We start from the raw sequence: 17,386 nt of genomic DNA on the forward strand, positions 1-17,386 counted from the left end.
CCCCTAAATCCCTTTCCTCAGATGTTGAGGTTAGGAGTCTATCAAATATTCTGTACTCTGCCCTTGGGTTTTTACGTCCAAGCATGCATTATCTTGCACTTATCCACATTAAATGTCAGTTGCCACAACTCTGACCATATTTCTAGTTTACCTAAATCATTTGCCATTTGGCTTATCCCTCCTGGAACATCAACCCTGTTACATATCTTCGTATCATCAGCAAAAAGACATACCTTACCATCAAGACATTCTGCAATATTAGAAAAATTAAATAGAATTGGTCCAAGTATAGATCCCTGAGGTACCCCACTGGTGACAAGACCATGCTTTGAATATACTCCATTGACTACAACTTTATTGACTACAACTATGTTGCCTGTCACTCAGCCACTGCCCTAGCCATTCAACTATATTGGAATTCAAACTTAAAGATTGTAGTATATTGATAAGCCTTCTACATGCAACAGTGTCAAAAGCCTTACTGAAATCTAGGTAAGCAATGTCTACTGAACTACCCTGATCTATTATTTTAGTTACTCAATAAAAAAAAAAAAAAAAAAGGTTTACTGGCCTATAGTTGCAGACTCCTCCCTACTACCTTTCTTGTGAATGGGCACAACATTCGCTAACTTCCAACTTTCTGAGAAACCTGTAAATGGTTTTGCTAGTACACCACTAAGCTCTTTTAATAACTTTGGGTGTATTCCATCAGGCCCCATTAACATATTTGTCACGACTTTTGACAGTTGAAATAGAACCTCTAAACTCACATGTAACAAATGACTCATTTGTCCTTTTTCCTTACGGAGGCCCCTTTTCTTCATTTTCATCTGTAAATACTGAACCAACATATTCATTGAGGCAGTCATCTAGACCTTTATCCTCTTCTACATACCTTCCTTCTTTTGTTTTTAATCTAACGAATCATTGTCTTACTTTCCTATTCTCATTTAGGCATCTAAAAAATGTTTTGTCCCTTTTTTATGGACTGCTATTTTATCTTCTGCGTGTAATTTGGAAGTTGTTATAACTTGCCTAGCCTCTGCCTAATCTTATAGATCTGTCTGTTTTTTTATTTTTTATTTTTATAATTGCTAACTTTTAGTTTTTTACTATTTTGGCCACATCTGCGGAGTACCACAGTGGTTTCTTGAATTTTTTGCTTTTACTGACAAGCCTAATGCAATTTTCTGTTGCTTTCAGTAGTGCATCTTTTAAATAATCCCATTTCTCTTGTATGCAATTTAAACTGCTCCAGTCTGATAATGACTCCTTTACACATATTCTAATTTTAGAGAAGTCTGGTTTTCTAAAGTCTAAAACTTGTTTTTGTGTGGTGTGCCTCAGTCACTGTATCCTAAACTTTCACCTACAGTAATATCTGATACCAAATCTCCATTTGTTAACACTATATCTAGTATGGCCTCTTTACGAGTTGGCTCCTCAACTAATTGTTTTAGAGACAATCCCAGGAGAGAATTTAGAATGTGTGTGCTCCTGGCACAAGCAGCTATTTTGGTTTTCCAGTTCACATCAGGAAGATTAAAGTCACCCACGATGATAACTTCCCCCTACATTGTCATTTTAGCCATTTCCTCAACTAGTAGATTATCTAACTCTTTGTCCTGGGGGCCTATAAATCACACCTACACGAGTTACTTTGTGATTACCAAATTCTAATGTAACCCAAAACAGACTATGTTCGCCTCACTAACTTTTATTAGGCTAGATTTTATGCTATCCTTCACATACAAACAGAGCTACAATGAGAAATTAAGCCAAATCCTTGCTCCCCACACCATTCACCATGCCACAAGTTAAAGTCACTAATACACATCCTCCTGTCATTCTGAATGTTATGCACAGGCAGAACTTCAGAGAATGACAGTGTGGACACAACCTGCTGAATATCATTGGCAAAAACACTAAAAACTTCCTTAACCTCTGAAACCTCATTGCAAGCCAAGTCATTTGTCCCTAGCTGGACAAGTATATCCAATTCCCCTTCCTGCTTTGCTCGCTTCACAATATTAGAAAAAGGTCTGTCTCTGTGAGTAGTAGCTCCAGGAAGACATTTCACAAGGCCACTATTGTTGAGCTCCACACCTCTTATGATAGAATCCCCCAACAACCACAACAACTGCTTTCTATCAGGCCTCACCTTATCATTTTTGTTATATACATACATAAATACATACGAGATCTGTAATTTAAACATACAGTTATATGAAATGGGATATTTAGATGTGTTTTATTTTTTACATACACAGATCAGCCAAAACATTTAAAACCAGCTGTCTAATATCATGTAGGTGTTCCTAGTGCTTGCAAAACAGGTCAGATGCATTGAGGCATGGACTCCCCACAAGGCCTCTGAATGTGTCCTGTGGTATCTAGCAAGACGACATTAGCAGCAGATAATTTAAAGGGACACTTTAGTCACCATAACCACTACAGCTTAATGTAGTAGTTCTTGTTGGCATAGTCAGTCCCTACAGGCTTTTTAATGTAAATGCTGCCTTTATAGGCAGAAATAGAAATACAGCCTTTCCTTTGTAAATACTCTAGAGGTGCCTCCTAGTCCAGTGTTGCAATATGCATCTCTTCCCCAAGTAAATGACACACATACACCTGACCTTAATGAAAATGTCAGACCAGGCAACCATCTTACATTGCTCGACTGTCCAATTGTAATGCTCATGTCCCCACGGAAGGTGCTTTTAGCAGTGGACAGGGGTCATCATGGGCACTCTGACCTATCTGTGGCCACGCAGCCCCATACACAACAAACTGCAATATACTGTGTGTTCTGACACATTTCAATACAGCTACAGTAGCTCTTCTGTACAATCAAACCAGATGTGCTAGCCTTAAATCCTCACTTACATCAGTGAGCGTTTTGCACTCATGATGCCGGTTTGCCGATTGCCATTCCCTGCACCTCTTGATAGTTACTAACCACTGCATACCGGGAACACCCTATAAGATTTGCCGTTTTGGAGATGCTCTGACCCAGTCTTCTAGCCATCACCCATCACTATTTGGTGCTTGTCAAAGTCACTCAGATCTTTTCACTTGTCCACTTTTCCTGCTTTCAACACATGAAATTCAAGAACTGACTGTTCACTTCAAGCCTAATAGATCTCAACCCCTTGACAAGAACCATTATAACAATATAATCAAGGTTATTCACTTCACCTGTCAAGTGGTTTTAATGTTGTGGATGATCAGTGTATTCTATACGTATATAAACTCACAAAGCTCTTAATAATAAGACTGCCAACAGGTTTTATATTTATAAAACTACAATTAAAGACAAAGGCTTCCTATACACAGTTTCCCACAAGAATTCATATTTGTTCTTATATGGAACCACCTTCCTTTCTCACAGCCCATATTAGATGCTACCTCCAGGCTAACATACCTTTCTCCATTTAATTTGTACACTTGTTTATTGTATGCATTTAGATTGAGAGCCAGTTTGTTTTTTAATATAATTTGAATTTGACTAATTCCATGTATGTGCTATGGTTAAACCTGGTTATGCCTCAGAATATGTATGTTTTGCCACTATTTACTTGTGAATATTTTTTTTGTTTTGTTTTAACATTTTGCATCCCATGGTGCCTTTATATACCATCACCCTGTGCATAATGTTTTCATTCTCTTTTTTCATCATGTCTCTAAAAAGGAATACTGTCCCACTAATTGGTTTTGGATGATTAGCCTGTGTGGGTATACATTAGGCCACTTGCGGCAAACTGTGTAAACAAGATTAAGGCACCTTAATCTAAAGGTTGTATGGATTATGTGGCTGTCCCCAAAGGAGTATTTTAAGGACACTATCAGGTGTGTAGCCCAGTTCTTTTGTTAATTTTGGACTCATGTTGGGGATTCTGGCAGTGCTCCGTGAGACTGAAGCTCCACCAGTTGTCTTATTGCCCGCTTGTGCAATTTTATCATGTGTCTCTTCAGAACCTGGCATTATCTTCTTCTATAGCCCATTTTCGTCATGGTTGACATAAAATGAATATAAAGTGCACTTATTTGCAGCCCGCCTTTTTCAACGAGTGTTTGCACTCTGTAATGGCATCTTACATTAACAAAGTGTGTTGTCCTCAACTGAATTGTTTTACCCATTAATTACAGCAATGTCTCTAAATTTGAGAAACGTCAATGTTCGTAAATCCCATGTGATTAGCTTATACATTCTGGCAATGGGCACCAACAAATACATTGCTATAAAAGCTGCTTAACTCACACAACTTTCCAAAATGAATATTTAGTTTTAAATAAAATGAAGTTGGTTGCTGAGCAATAATAGCCGATGTTCCTCATACCTGGGTCTTTAAGAATGTTAGTTACTATTTCTGACTAGGGTTTGGGTCTTTACACTGGCTGATATTCGTCAAAGCAATTACTGAGTGTACATGGCAAATCAAATCTCCTCTGGAAGCGCTTGGTTTAGTATTCAATTACCAGTCCTTTCAGAGCAGTGCACAATTTAAGTGTGCAGAAGCATTTATCTCCATGAAACTAGTGGTAAGTAGCAGTCGTCCTGCGCCACCTAAAAAATACTTCTCACCACTACAGTGCATCTGTTTACCATTTGCAGAACCAGGGATTTCGTAAGAGCCCCACCCTTCAAAGAGATGTATGTACCTTTAATAAATCTACTTCAGCTTAACAATAACTGCATGCTAAAGTAAACGGAATATGATCAACAATTACCTGTAAATAATATACACCTTTGGGCTGAGCATACAACATAAGAAAGCTGTAGTCCAAATTTTGCTTGGTTCGCCACCTGGACAGAAACAAAACACTATTAGGCATTTCTGCAAAATACAAGAGGCAAATATCTTTACACAGCGATAAAACAGGACCAGCAATAAGAATAATAATGTTGTTCACCGCAGCCTGAAATACAGCATGTGTAAGCACTAGGTTCTCACAGGCAAACAAGAACAGCGGAAAATATGAATATCAAAAGTGCATAGTACAACACTTATTTGACCTGGGGGGGGGGGGGAAGACCGCTACAATAACAACCCTTACACGTAGGTATGGCGAGTCCTATCGCTAAGCTTTACATAACAGCACTGTACAATAACCCACTCTGTAAAAGGGTTGCCACTCCCTTTCATCTTTACTGGTGACTGCAAGACAAAAGAGTGATGTTGCAATCCAAAAGATTCTGGTTTAGGAGATCTGTCCATCTCCCAATAAGTATTGCAAAGCCCAGAACATGGGTGAAATAAATTGAATGTGCGTCAATCTTATACACCTCTAGTAAGTAGAGTGGCAGACACATCTCCTGAGTCCGCATCCTTCAGACTGAAGAAACATTTTACAGTGATGTTTTGTACTGCAAGATGGAGAATATCAAAAGGAGAAGTGATTGTTTATGTAGAGAATTATTGTACAATGCAGCTTTGAGAGTCCTCCTTATACCCAAGTGTAGGGGTTTTTACGCTTGACCCACTCTGAGCCAAATTTTCCCACATTACACACCTTCCCCGTGATCTCGCGATTCATCCTTTCAGTATTCCCTAACATCCTGTCATCTAGACAGGACTCCGGCGAAACTACCGAATTTTGTCCTAACAGAATGAGAACAGTATGGCCATATTGTCGTCGTCACCCCCCCCCCCCCCCCACGTCCTGCTTAAAACAACCAATTTGGCTTAAAACAACCAATCATAGCACTCTGAGTCAACCAATTAAGAGTGCTCTGATAGGTAAATAGTAAACCTTACAGGTGACCAATCTGGTAAGGGCATCTATTTGTTGGAAGGAAGGGGGTTAGGGCAGACATGCCCCATACTCACAGCACAGTGAGTAGGGGTATTTGGCAGATTTCAATCTCCCTTACAGGGAGGACATGGGGGGCTTGGGAAGCGGCAGGGAGCACAGCGCCCCGCAGCTTCTATTTTTACATATTACAAGGAGGGAGCTGCGAGGCGGTAGCTCCCTCCTTCTTATAAACTGAACGAACAAACACACACCGATATTCGGTGTGTGTTTGTTCGTCTTAAACTAGGGGGGACAATTAGATGTAGTGAAGTCGGGAGGGGGGGTTATAAAAAAAAAATGGATTCGGGCATGACAGTGCAGCTTTATTTTAAGATCCAGCATTGTTACAGAACAATGCACTGTGCAGCACTGGCTCAGGAACAACCTCTAGTGGACATGTGGGGAGTGGCTATTATATTCTTGTATAATGTAAACAACTGCCTTTTTTTTTTTTCTTGAAAAGGCAGTATTTACAACAAAAAAGCCTGCTGGGAAAGGGGATAGACACAAGAACAACATTAAGCTGTAGGTGTTGTGACTATAATGTCCCTTTAATTATATTAAAAAAAAAAGGTACAGTGCTTTCTTGTCAAATCTAATGTTTACAGAAATCTTTAGACTGTGGTAATATAGGATACAAGAGATATAAAACAAGGACCCATATACACAGCCAATCACTAAGTGGATTACATCATTTTAGGCTTTTGGCTCCTTGCTGGCAGGAGTAAGGAGTGTCCAGCACACTGAAAGCACAAGTGGTAGAAAAGAGGGGGACATCTTCTAAGAGGATTATTTTAATTGCCATGATCATTCTATCAATTCATGTAATAGAGCAACAGTTAATAAAGTAGCACTCTGCAGCTATAGCGACCAGGGTGTAGTGTTTCAAACTGCTATACAGTACCTCACTCTCTCTTTGGAGTCACCAAAGGTTTCCTTAATATTGTTTAAATCTGGGTAATAAGATGCTGGCGGAGAAATGACCTCAAGGACACCAGACTGTATTTCACGAGGAAAACTGTAAGTAGAAAATGTAATATTTAGATTTCCAGGATGAACAGACATAAGCGCAGAAAAACACATGAACTGTTTAGAAGGACTCATTTCCAGTACAATATAAACCTGAAATGGGCTTCACTAGAGTGAGAATTGTCAAGAGTTTCAAAGTGATTTTCAGACTTTAGTCCAACACAGAAAACTGAGTGCTTTTACAATTTAGTTTTGTTGGCTTCATCATTTGAAACTTACTTTGGTGAACACCCCTAAACATTTTTGCTAAGGTATCTGGAGAAATGGCCAGCAATGGGAGAGTTACTCCTCAACAAGTTGTCCATTGTCTGGCCGTGTCAGCATTTTAATTTGTTTTCCCCATTAAAAACACATATAACAACAGTTTCCACATGTTTGCATGTACTGTTTTTCTGCACAGAAATATAATATAAATATTTACATAAACACATTTATATTAATGAGGCCTAAGTTGACCAATTTATAAATAAACATCCATCCATCCGGTGATCTCCCCCTCTATTGACTCTTACACGCTGTGCAATCTGCCAGTAACCTTTATTTGTTTTACTTTTATATATGTTTTACACGCTTAGCCAGCCATACTGCAACCCTAGGCATCTCATCTCTTCTTACACTTATGTAGCCTTAGATTATATGCCTAGACCCACAGTTTAGCCTGCCTATCATGCATATACTAATAAGCACTTGCCTCATAAGACAGATACACTAGCAAAGTACTTTTGCATGTTACTAACCTAGGTCAGTCATGTATATTAACCTCTTGTACCCACAACTCTTGCTATTGTGACCTACATTTACCAATAACCTGATCTAATCAATATTACTCTAACGTTTAAAAAAATGTGCTGAAAATCCTAATGTTCCAACGGTTTCGCTTGAAAATGTGCTCAAGGAATGCTATTGGGGCACCAAGAGCTGGTATGTTATGTCACTTAAAGCACAATAAAAATAAAGAATTTAAAAAAATAAATAAACATCCATCCACCTGGCTTATCTTATGCATCAGATTGTGGAGCCAAGTTGTGTATCCTCCTTTTCTACTATAACTGCATAAAATATATAATTATCAAAATAAAAAGAATGTCAGATGCTCAGTTGAAAGCACAAACACTTTTTATGAACCAGAGAAAACAAAACAATAGACATTGGTTTAAAAATATGGTAGCTCTAGCTGAGACCACCAAATTCTGAACCGGACTATTACATCCTATATATTATCTTTTATTACCCTCCCTTTTTTACCCTTCAAGATCAGACCCTCATAGAAACCCTATGGACAGCAGCTATGGGTTCTTTTACCTTCTGTGACAGAGCATTGTGCCAAGTAGCCAACCTTCACAAAAATTGTAGTTTGCTTGTTTTGGGTTTTGTTCAGATTTACTTTTGAAGGTGAGTCTCATTGGAAAAGCCAACTACCAATTTCCCATTGCATTCCAAGTTTACATAAGATTGATTGAGGATTGCCAAGTAACCTCTATGCCACTCTAAGACCATCATTAAAGCACATCAACAGCTAGCCTTTAATTAATTATAGCCTTTCCATCTTAAGGCGTACCCAACCAATTTATTGAACCTAAGGTAGGAGTTACTACTGTTGCAGTTCAATGCATCCCAGGTGACGATTTAGAAGTTTCCATGCTGGTAGACCATGTGTAGGAGCAGACTGCGATGTTGGCAAATTGTAAAACTTATTTTGATTACACAAAAAAGTTAGATAAAAAAAACACAATGTGTACCTTTCTTTTATGCGATAAGCAAGCTCTTCCACATACTGTAAATTAATCTGGAATAAAAGTACATTTTTAATGAGATGCTGTAGGTGAAAAATTATTTTAGAAACCAAACGAGGGAAAACAAGCACAAAAGATGATATAAGATTCAACAACAGGAGTTATTTACATATTAGCAAGCTCTGTTTCAACATTTCTACATTAATTACCATTATTGTTATGATAAGTCAAGCTTCATGGGAAGGAGCACAAAAGTTCCAACAGAATCTGGATCCCCATGACCTCACATATTCAACAACAATGTAAATATCCCTGTATATGAGAAAGGCCCTTGAGAGAGTTCATTTCTGAACTTCAGTTCATATGGTGCTCAACTACACTTTATTGATAAATAAGTTAAGAACTAGTATTCCAGAATCAAAGCAAAGGATGTTCTAAAACGTTTAAAGCTATCCACTGTGCCTATTTCAGTTTCCAGAACACCGACCCCATGAAATCTAACGGATTTAAGCTTGGCTTCCGGTGTTAAGAATAAATTAGAACACAAAGATCCACACCATTTAGTTTCATAACTAGAGAGGGAATATCAATCGTTTTCCTGTTGGACCTTAAAGATTCATTCTAAAATGTCTTTTTATGAGAGCAGTGAAATCTAGACATGCGTTATCCATTATCCTTTCTACATAAAAATTGTGCTGTGTTAATGTATTTCTCATCTTCCAACAATGAGACAATGTTTATTATAATTTATCATGAGTTATATTTATGCCCTTAGGCATTCCCATGCACACCATGTATGGCATCTGTGTGTTCAATCAGTTGCAAGATCCCCAAGTTGGACTGTCAATTTAGCTCTGAGGAGGACAAGAAACTGACCTAAGCACTCATTAAAAAAAAAAAAAAAAAAGAATAATGTGAGCTATGCACGGTGTAAGTACACACAGATTTCTTAAAAGACAGGTGCAGTGATGCAAATCATCCAGTACAAACATCTGTATTTATTCACGAGGAGGAGATCCGGTTTTAAATACACATTTAAAACCATCATAGTTATGAAATATAATGTCTATAGAAATTACTTGAGAAAACCAGACAAACAATTCATTGGAATGCCCCACACCCCAATAACAGATCCTAAATTAAAGTAGGCACAACCTATGTGACAGGAATAGAGATTTTAGAATATAATATATATATATATATATATATATATATATATATATATATATATATATATATATATATATATATGTGTGTGTGTGAAAATTAAATCAAAGTAAAAAGAATATAATTTAGTAAGCATGCCCAAGAAAAACAAACATTTCATAATTACATGCCCCTTTGCAATATATATGTTCTTGTCATGAAGGCAGTGTGCTTTCTAAACAGTCAATGTCAGGTGACAAGGACCCTACTAAACATAGCTGGGCCAGTTGGTTGGACTGGGCATGGTCAACCTTCCCTGAGTATTGAGGAGTATGGAACTCAAATCCCATAATAAGCTGTGGTCAAATATTTCATTGCTTACCTCGGCTATAAATACCACCACCACGCAGTCCTCTTTTTCTTCTGCAGACAATTCTGAGAAAAGGGAACCCAATGTGTCCATCAAGTAGCTCTGTTTGTCCCTCTTCACTGTGGGAATACCGAAAATGACTGACACTGAGAATGCAAATAAAGAAAGGGGCTTTAAGAATGAGCAACTATAAACTATTTAACTGTATGCTCCAGGCTTCAGCAATTCCCAAGAAACTTTTGCAATAGAATAAAACATATCTAGCCATAAAAATATCTTGGCATTTAAGGTATTTAGAATTATGTATCCAATACTTCACAAACGGACATCCCCCGAGTATTCTCTTCCATTGTTATGTTCAAATTTTCTTTCTTCATTCTAACTATCCTTTCCACTTCCCTAATTACATTTTCTATTTCTTAATTTTATACATTTGCCTATAATATTTTTCCTCAAATAAAATCAAATATATATTTGTTGTTGAAATCTCTTTTTATTGAGTTATTGCAGATATGAAGAAAGAAGAATTGTAGGCACGCTGGCCTCACTCTATACATATATGCAGATAATACACAAATACACATCTTGTATGGATCCAGACACATTGTCACGTTCCATAAATGCGGGCTGTTTTTCCAGAGGCACATTATAAGTAAAAATATAATGGTAACATGAGATGCAGAGCATTCCCCAGTAGTAACTTTTGTCTGCATCTGCCATTGGTACTATAATGTATCCTGTGCAGTTTGTGAAGTTCAGTCCTTTCCATCCCTTATCATAGTAGTAAGGCCTGCGAGAGAGGACAGTGAAGAAAGATATAAGAGATAAGTAGACGAAGAGAAAAGGAGCAAGGATAATCCCCTTCAAGCCCCCTGTCATCATCATTCAATATCTGAAATTTGTACTAAAATATGAAACCGCGCATGTATCGCCTCAAAGCAAGTGTCATAAAATGTTTATGAAAATTATGAAACAATTATTACGTTACACATTTGATTTTCTAGTCAATCCAGTTACGCTTTCCTACTAAGAGTTTAAGAACAGGTAGACTGCAGTAACTATCATGTTACTCCCATCTCAAAGCGTTATGAGTTTTGTATGGAACTCGGCGTTGTACAGTTTACATTGTAAAGCATGATGCGCCAAGAGCGCCCCAGCAGTAGCGTCTGCCAGAGTTCACCTTTACCATACTAGTTAGGCGGATATAAATATTAGGAGGGAGTGTTAATCCTTCCCTGCACTGGTCATGAGAATAAGATTGGTGAAAGAGAGCAATGTAAATAGAGATAATGTAAGAAGAAAGGAGAAGAGGATTCCCGTGTCCGGCTGGGCGGGCACCCTCACGTGACCCCCACGTCTCACGCTCATACAAGCATTATAAATCACGCGCCACAGACAAACCACGGCTGCCAGGCCTCAGCGTGTCTGGAACCCGTACCGAGCAGAGAGGCTTTTATGAATTACAAATTTGAGTCCAAACTTGGCTAAATTGGAAGCAAAGTAGACTAAGAATGTTTCCATCTCAGCTATCTTGGCCTCAAATTAAAATTGACTCACCTTAGTGAATAACCCTGCCATTGTTTTGTTAGAGCTGTCAGTAAGCATGAAGTCAGTGCAAGCCATCCTCACCTCAATGTTCAAATTAGATTAACTTGCCCATTCTATAAATATTCAAAGCAAATAAGCTGGTTAGAGATTCACAGAGTTACTTTGGAAATGCCCCTACACTATGAAGGAAAACTATGCATGCTTTGTTTATCAATATTTTCAAACATGCTAGAAAATCAAATGGGTGTAAAATGATCTATTCTATACTATAAGGATATTACAGGTTTTATATAGAAGTCTTTCTTTTTTGCAAAGCTGAGAAATAGTTCTGGACTCCTAGGGGCAGCAGTACATACTGTGGAACTGACCAACATGTACAGAGCTCACTGACTGCCCGTTTTCCCCCTCTAGATGACCCTAAACTAACTGCCCAACATGGACTTTTTCGAGAGGTTTTTGTAGTAATAGGGGACAGGGGTCTTATTTTATTTAATATATGTTTTAATAAACCAAACAGAGACCATGTTGTAGTCTGGAGTCAGTGTTTGTGAAGAATCCCAGAGGAAGATCCAGGGTGACCTCCTTGTCATATTATGGCCCACACAGTTAGAACAGAATTTATCTGCCCTTTACTTGTTAGTAGAATCACAGATAACTATATCAAAGGTGTCAACAGTCCTGAATTTGCTGGGAAGGTTTTGTATATTTAAATACGGTCCCAGCACAATTTTTAACATTTTGTTTTTAAGTCCCAGGGATCCAGTAGGGAATAGGCCCTAGGATCATGCACACAGTGCTTCAGCAGAGCTCCGTGTATGATCTGCCTTGAGAAGGCAGGCTGTCAGTCACTCTTTGCAGCCAGACCTGCCCCTATACAGTTGCAAGAAAAAGTATGTGAACCCTTTGGAATGATATGGATTTCTGCACAAATTGGTCATAAAATGTGATCTGATTATCATCTAAGTCACAACAATAGACAATCACAGCCTGCTTAAACTAATAACACACAAAGTATGAAATGTTGCCATGTTTTTATTGAACACACCATGTAAACATTCACAGTGCAGGTGGAAAAAGTATGTGAACCCTTGGATTTAATAACTGGTTGAACCTCCTTTGGCAGCAATAACTTCAAACAAACGTTTCCTGTAGTTGCAGATCAGACGTGCACAACGGTCAGAAGTAATTCTTGACCATTACTCTTTACAGAACTGTTTCAGTTCAGCAATATTCTTGGGATGTCTGGTGTGAATCACTTTCTTGAGGTCATGCCACAGCATCTCAATCGGTTTGAGGTCAGGACTCTGACTGGGCCACTTCAGAAGGCGTATTTTCTTCTGTTTAAGCCATTCTGTTGTTGATTTACTTCTATGCTTTGGGTCATTGTCCTGTTGCAACACCCATCTTCTGTTGAGCTTCAGCTGGTAGACAGATGGCCTTAAGTTCTCCTGCAAAATGTCTTGATAAACTTGGGAATTCATTTTTCCTTCGATGATAGCAATCCGTCCAGGCCCTGACGCAGCAAAGCAGCCCCAAACCATGATGCCCCCACCACCATACTTCACAGTAGGGATGAGGTTTTGATGTTTGTGTGCTGTGCCTCTTTTTCGCCACACATAGTGTTGTGTGTTTCTTCCAAACAACTCAACTTTGGTTTCATCTGTCCACAGAATATTTTGCCAGTACTGCTGTGGAACATCCAGGTGCTCTTGTGCAAACTGTAAACATGCAGCAATGTTTTGTTTGGACAGCAGTTGCTTCCTCTGTGTTATCCTCCCATGAAATACATTCTTGTTTAGTGTTTTATGTATTGTAGATTCGCTAACAGGGATGTTAGCATTTGCCAGTGACTTTTGTAAGTCTTTAGCCGACACTCTAGGATTCTTCTTCACCTCATTGAGCAGTCTGCGCTGTGCTCTTGCAGTCATCTTTACAGGACGGCCACTCCTAGGGAGAGTAGCATCAGTGCTGAACTTTCTCCATTTATAGACAATTTGTCTTACTGTGGACTGATGAACAGTAAGGCTTTTGGAGATACTTTTATAACCCTTTCCAGCTTTATGTAAGTCAACAATTCTTAATCGTAGGTCTTCTGAGAGCTCTTTTGTGCGAGGCATCATTCACATCAGGCAATGCTTTTTGTGAAAAGCAAACCCAGAACTGGTGTGTGTTTTTTATAGGGCAGGGCATCTGTAACCCACACCTCCAATCTCATCTCATTGATTGGACTCCAGTTGGCTGACATCTCACTCCACTTCGCTCTTGGAGATGGCATTAGTCTAGGGGTTCACATACTTTTTCCACGTGCACTATGAATGTTTACATGGTGTGTTCAATAAAAACATGGCAACATTTCATTCTTTGTGTTTTATTAGTTTAAGCAGACTGTGATTGTCTATTGTTGTGACTTAGATGATGATCAGATCACATTTTATGACCAATTTGTGCAGAAATCCATATCATTCCATAGGGTTCACATACTTTTTCTTGCAACTGTATATAGAATTTGTCAATAACCCTTTGACAAATGTGAAACCCTTGTTACATTTTATATACATGTGCGTAATTTCCAAATGTGTATTATACATGCATATATTATTATGATATTTATATAGCGCCATCAAATTCCGCAGCGCTTTACAATGGGTGGACGAACAGACATGTAGTTGTAACCTGACAAGTTGGACACACAGGAACAGAGAGGTTGAGGGCCCTGCTCAATGAGCTTACATGCTAGAGGGAGTGGGGTAAAATGACACAAAAAGGTAGGGATAGTATTAGACTAGTGACAGTTGCAGAAGAGGAATCAGTCAGGAGCTATTAACAGTTTAATTGATACGCTTTTATGAAGAAGTGGGTTTTTAACGATTTTTTGAAGGAGTGGAGACTGGGTGAGCATCTAACGGAGGAGGGAAGAGAGTTCCACAGGAACGGTGCAGCCCTCGAGAAATCTTGAAGGCGAGCATCAGAGGTGGGAGTACGGACAGAAGAAATAGGCAAGTCTTCAGCAGATCGTAAGGGCCTAGACGGGACATACTTGTGTATAAAGGAGGATAGATAGGTGGGAGCAGCATTATGTAGAGATTTGAAAGCAAGAACCAGAATTTTAAATTGAGCTCTATAATTTATAGGAAGTCAATGTAGGGACTGACAGAAGGGTGAGGCATGGGAGGTGCGGGCAGACAGGAAGATGAGCCTCGCACGTAAGACCACTGAGAAGTGGATTCCAGTAGTCAAGGCGAGAAAGGACAGTGGAATGGACCAACACCTTAGTCGCATCTGGCGTTAAGTAGGGGCGGATGCGCGCAATGTTTTTGAGATGGAAATGACAGGATTTGGCTATAGATTGAACATGAGAGGTCGGAGTCAAAGAGAAAACCTAGGCAGCGAGCCTGCGTGGTGGAGCTGATGGTAGAACCGTTGACTTGGAGGGAGACAGACACAGGAGTAACAACACTTGAGGGAGGAAAGACCAGAATTTCCGTTTTGGTCAAGTTTAGTTTAAGGACGTGGGCAGTTAAAATAGAGAGGCAGTCAGATACACTAGTCAAGAGGGACGGGGAGAGATCAGGTAGATTTGCGTGTCATCTGCATAGAAATTATATTAAAGCCAAAGGTATATATTTTAAACATTTATAAGATTACGTTTGTGATATATAGAGATATATCTAGACACACACAGCGCAATCCATACCGACACACACACACACACACAGCGCAATCCATACCGACACACACACACACACAGCGCAATTCATACCGACACACACACACACACAGCGCAATCCATACCGACACACACACACACAGCGCAATCCATACCGACACACACACACACACAGCGCAATCCATACCGACACACACACACACACACAGCGCAATCCATACCGACACACACACACACACACAGCGCAATCCATACCGACACACACACACACACACAGCGCAATCCATACCGACACACACACACACACACAGCGCAATCCATACCGACACACACACACACAGCGCAATCCATACCGACACACACACACACAGCGCAATCCATACCGACACACACACACAGCGCAATCCATACCGACACACACACACAGCGCAATCCATACCGACACACACACACACAGCGCAATCCATACCGACACACACACAGCGCAATCCATACCGACACACACACACACACACAGCGCAATCCATACCGACACACACACACACACACAGCGCAATCCATACCGACACACACACACACACACAGCGCAATCCATACCGACACACACACACACAGCGCAATCCATACCGACACACACACACACAGCGCAATCCATACCGACACACACACACACAGCGCAATCCATACCGACACACACACACACAGCGCAATCCATACCGACACACACACACAGCGCAATCCATACCGACACACACACACAGCGCAATCCATACCGACACACACACACACAGCGCAATCCATACCGACACACACACACACAGCGCAATCCATACCGACACACACACACACAGCGCAATCCATACCGACACACACACACACAGCGCAATCCATACCGACACACACACACACACACAGCGCAATCCATACCGACACACACACACACACACAGCGCAATCCATACCGACACACACAGCGCAATCCATACCGACACACACAGCGCAATCCATACCGACACACACACACACAGCGCAATCCATACCGATTTAGAAGTGTGCAGGGAAGCAATTCAAGTCATCGCCAGGGTGGTCGTTTTGTTTTTTTCAGTGTCCCCTTTAATGCAGAAATCAGCATTTTCTATGATCTGCACAACGAACGTGCTAATTATTAGAATATACCTTTTTATTACAGTTGTCTTTCCTCCGGTCTGTCAAATGCAGGCAGTTGAGGTATAGCACAGCACAATGCCAAATGCCAAATCTATGATCCCCTTTAGCTTGGCCTTTTTGTAAAAAGTCAAACGAAGAGGGGAAGGTACGCATTTTTCAAATTAAAGAACAGATATCCGGAGCCAAAGAATCTGGGTTGACCATATCTTGTACAGTAGCACATTGAGAACAACCAAATACAATCCAGTTTTATTGACACAAAATTGACATTTTGATTGTCAGAACAGCTTTTAACAAGCTGACAGTCAAATGAATCCTCTTAATGACATAATGTATACAATATAAGCCATTGCCTGTAACATTTACAAATTAAATTGGCAGAATGTCTGTTTTTTGGATTAGACCTGAATATCTGAGATTGATACTGCAATCCTTCATTCTGCAATTATCAGGTTTCTTTAGAATAATGTAGAATTGTAGATTATAGTTGTTGGATTAAACAAATCTACTTAATGTAATTCACAAATTCACAATGTAACTCCAAATTTAGGAGGTTATTAGGTGCCCTAAGGCTTCAAGTAAACAAAGCCGATAGCAGAAGTAAAATACTAGAACTGCTAGAACGTTATGAGGTTTCAGGATGATGGAAAAAAATAAATAAATTGCTGCCACCTAAAAAGCTCTCACTAATGGCAGCAGTAGAAGGTAGAGGGAGTGCTGTGAGATGAACAGACTCCTGAGAGATGTGGTTTAAGCATTTTTACAGGGTCATCCAGCCATATGGTCCTGTGTTCCTCTGGTAAAGTGCTACGAGTGCTTGCTAGAGGAATAAATCACAACAACTACAGACTATGCTCTGGAGTTACTGTAAAACAAGCATGTCAAACTCAAAGGCTAGCACGGGCCACATAAACAAGGTTTAAGTTTATGT

At 39.6% G+C, this 17,386-nt stretch overlaps 1 protein-coding gene across 2 annotated transcripts in view; it reads right to left on the bottom strand.

The window, feature by feature from the left end:
- The window catches only part of MGAT4D (MGAT4 family member D), a 182,735-nt gene that overhangs the window by 86,693 nt on the left and 78,656 nt on the right, over positions 1-17,386 (bottom strand). For both annotated transcript variants that reach the window (XM_063458454.1, XM_063458453.1), the window contains 4 exons: positions 10,087-10,220; positions 8,565-8,611; positions 6,701-6,814; positions 4,732-4,807 (listed from right to left, as the gene is read on the bottom strand). In XM_063458454.1, coding sequence (XP_063314524.1) covers positions 4,732-4,807; positions 6,701-6,814; positions 8,565-8,611; positions 10,087-10,220 — 371 coding nt within the window. The remainder of the gene's footprint in view (positions 1-4,731; positions 4,808-6,700; positions 6,815-8,564; positions 8,612-10,086; positions 10,221-17,386) is intronic.

Source organism: Pelobates fuscus, chromosome 6 (genome assembly GCF_036172605.1).
Source record: "Pelobates fuscus isolate aPelFus1 chromosome 6, aPelFus1.pri, whole genome shotgun sequence".
NCBI classification, from domain to species: Eukaryota; Metazoa; Chordata; class Amphibia; order Anura; family Pelobatidae; genus Pelobates; species Pelobates fuscus.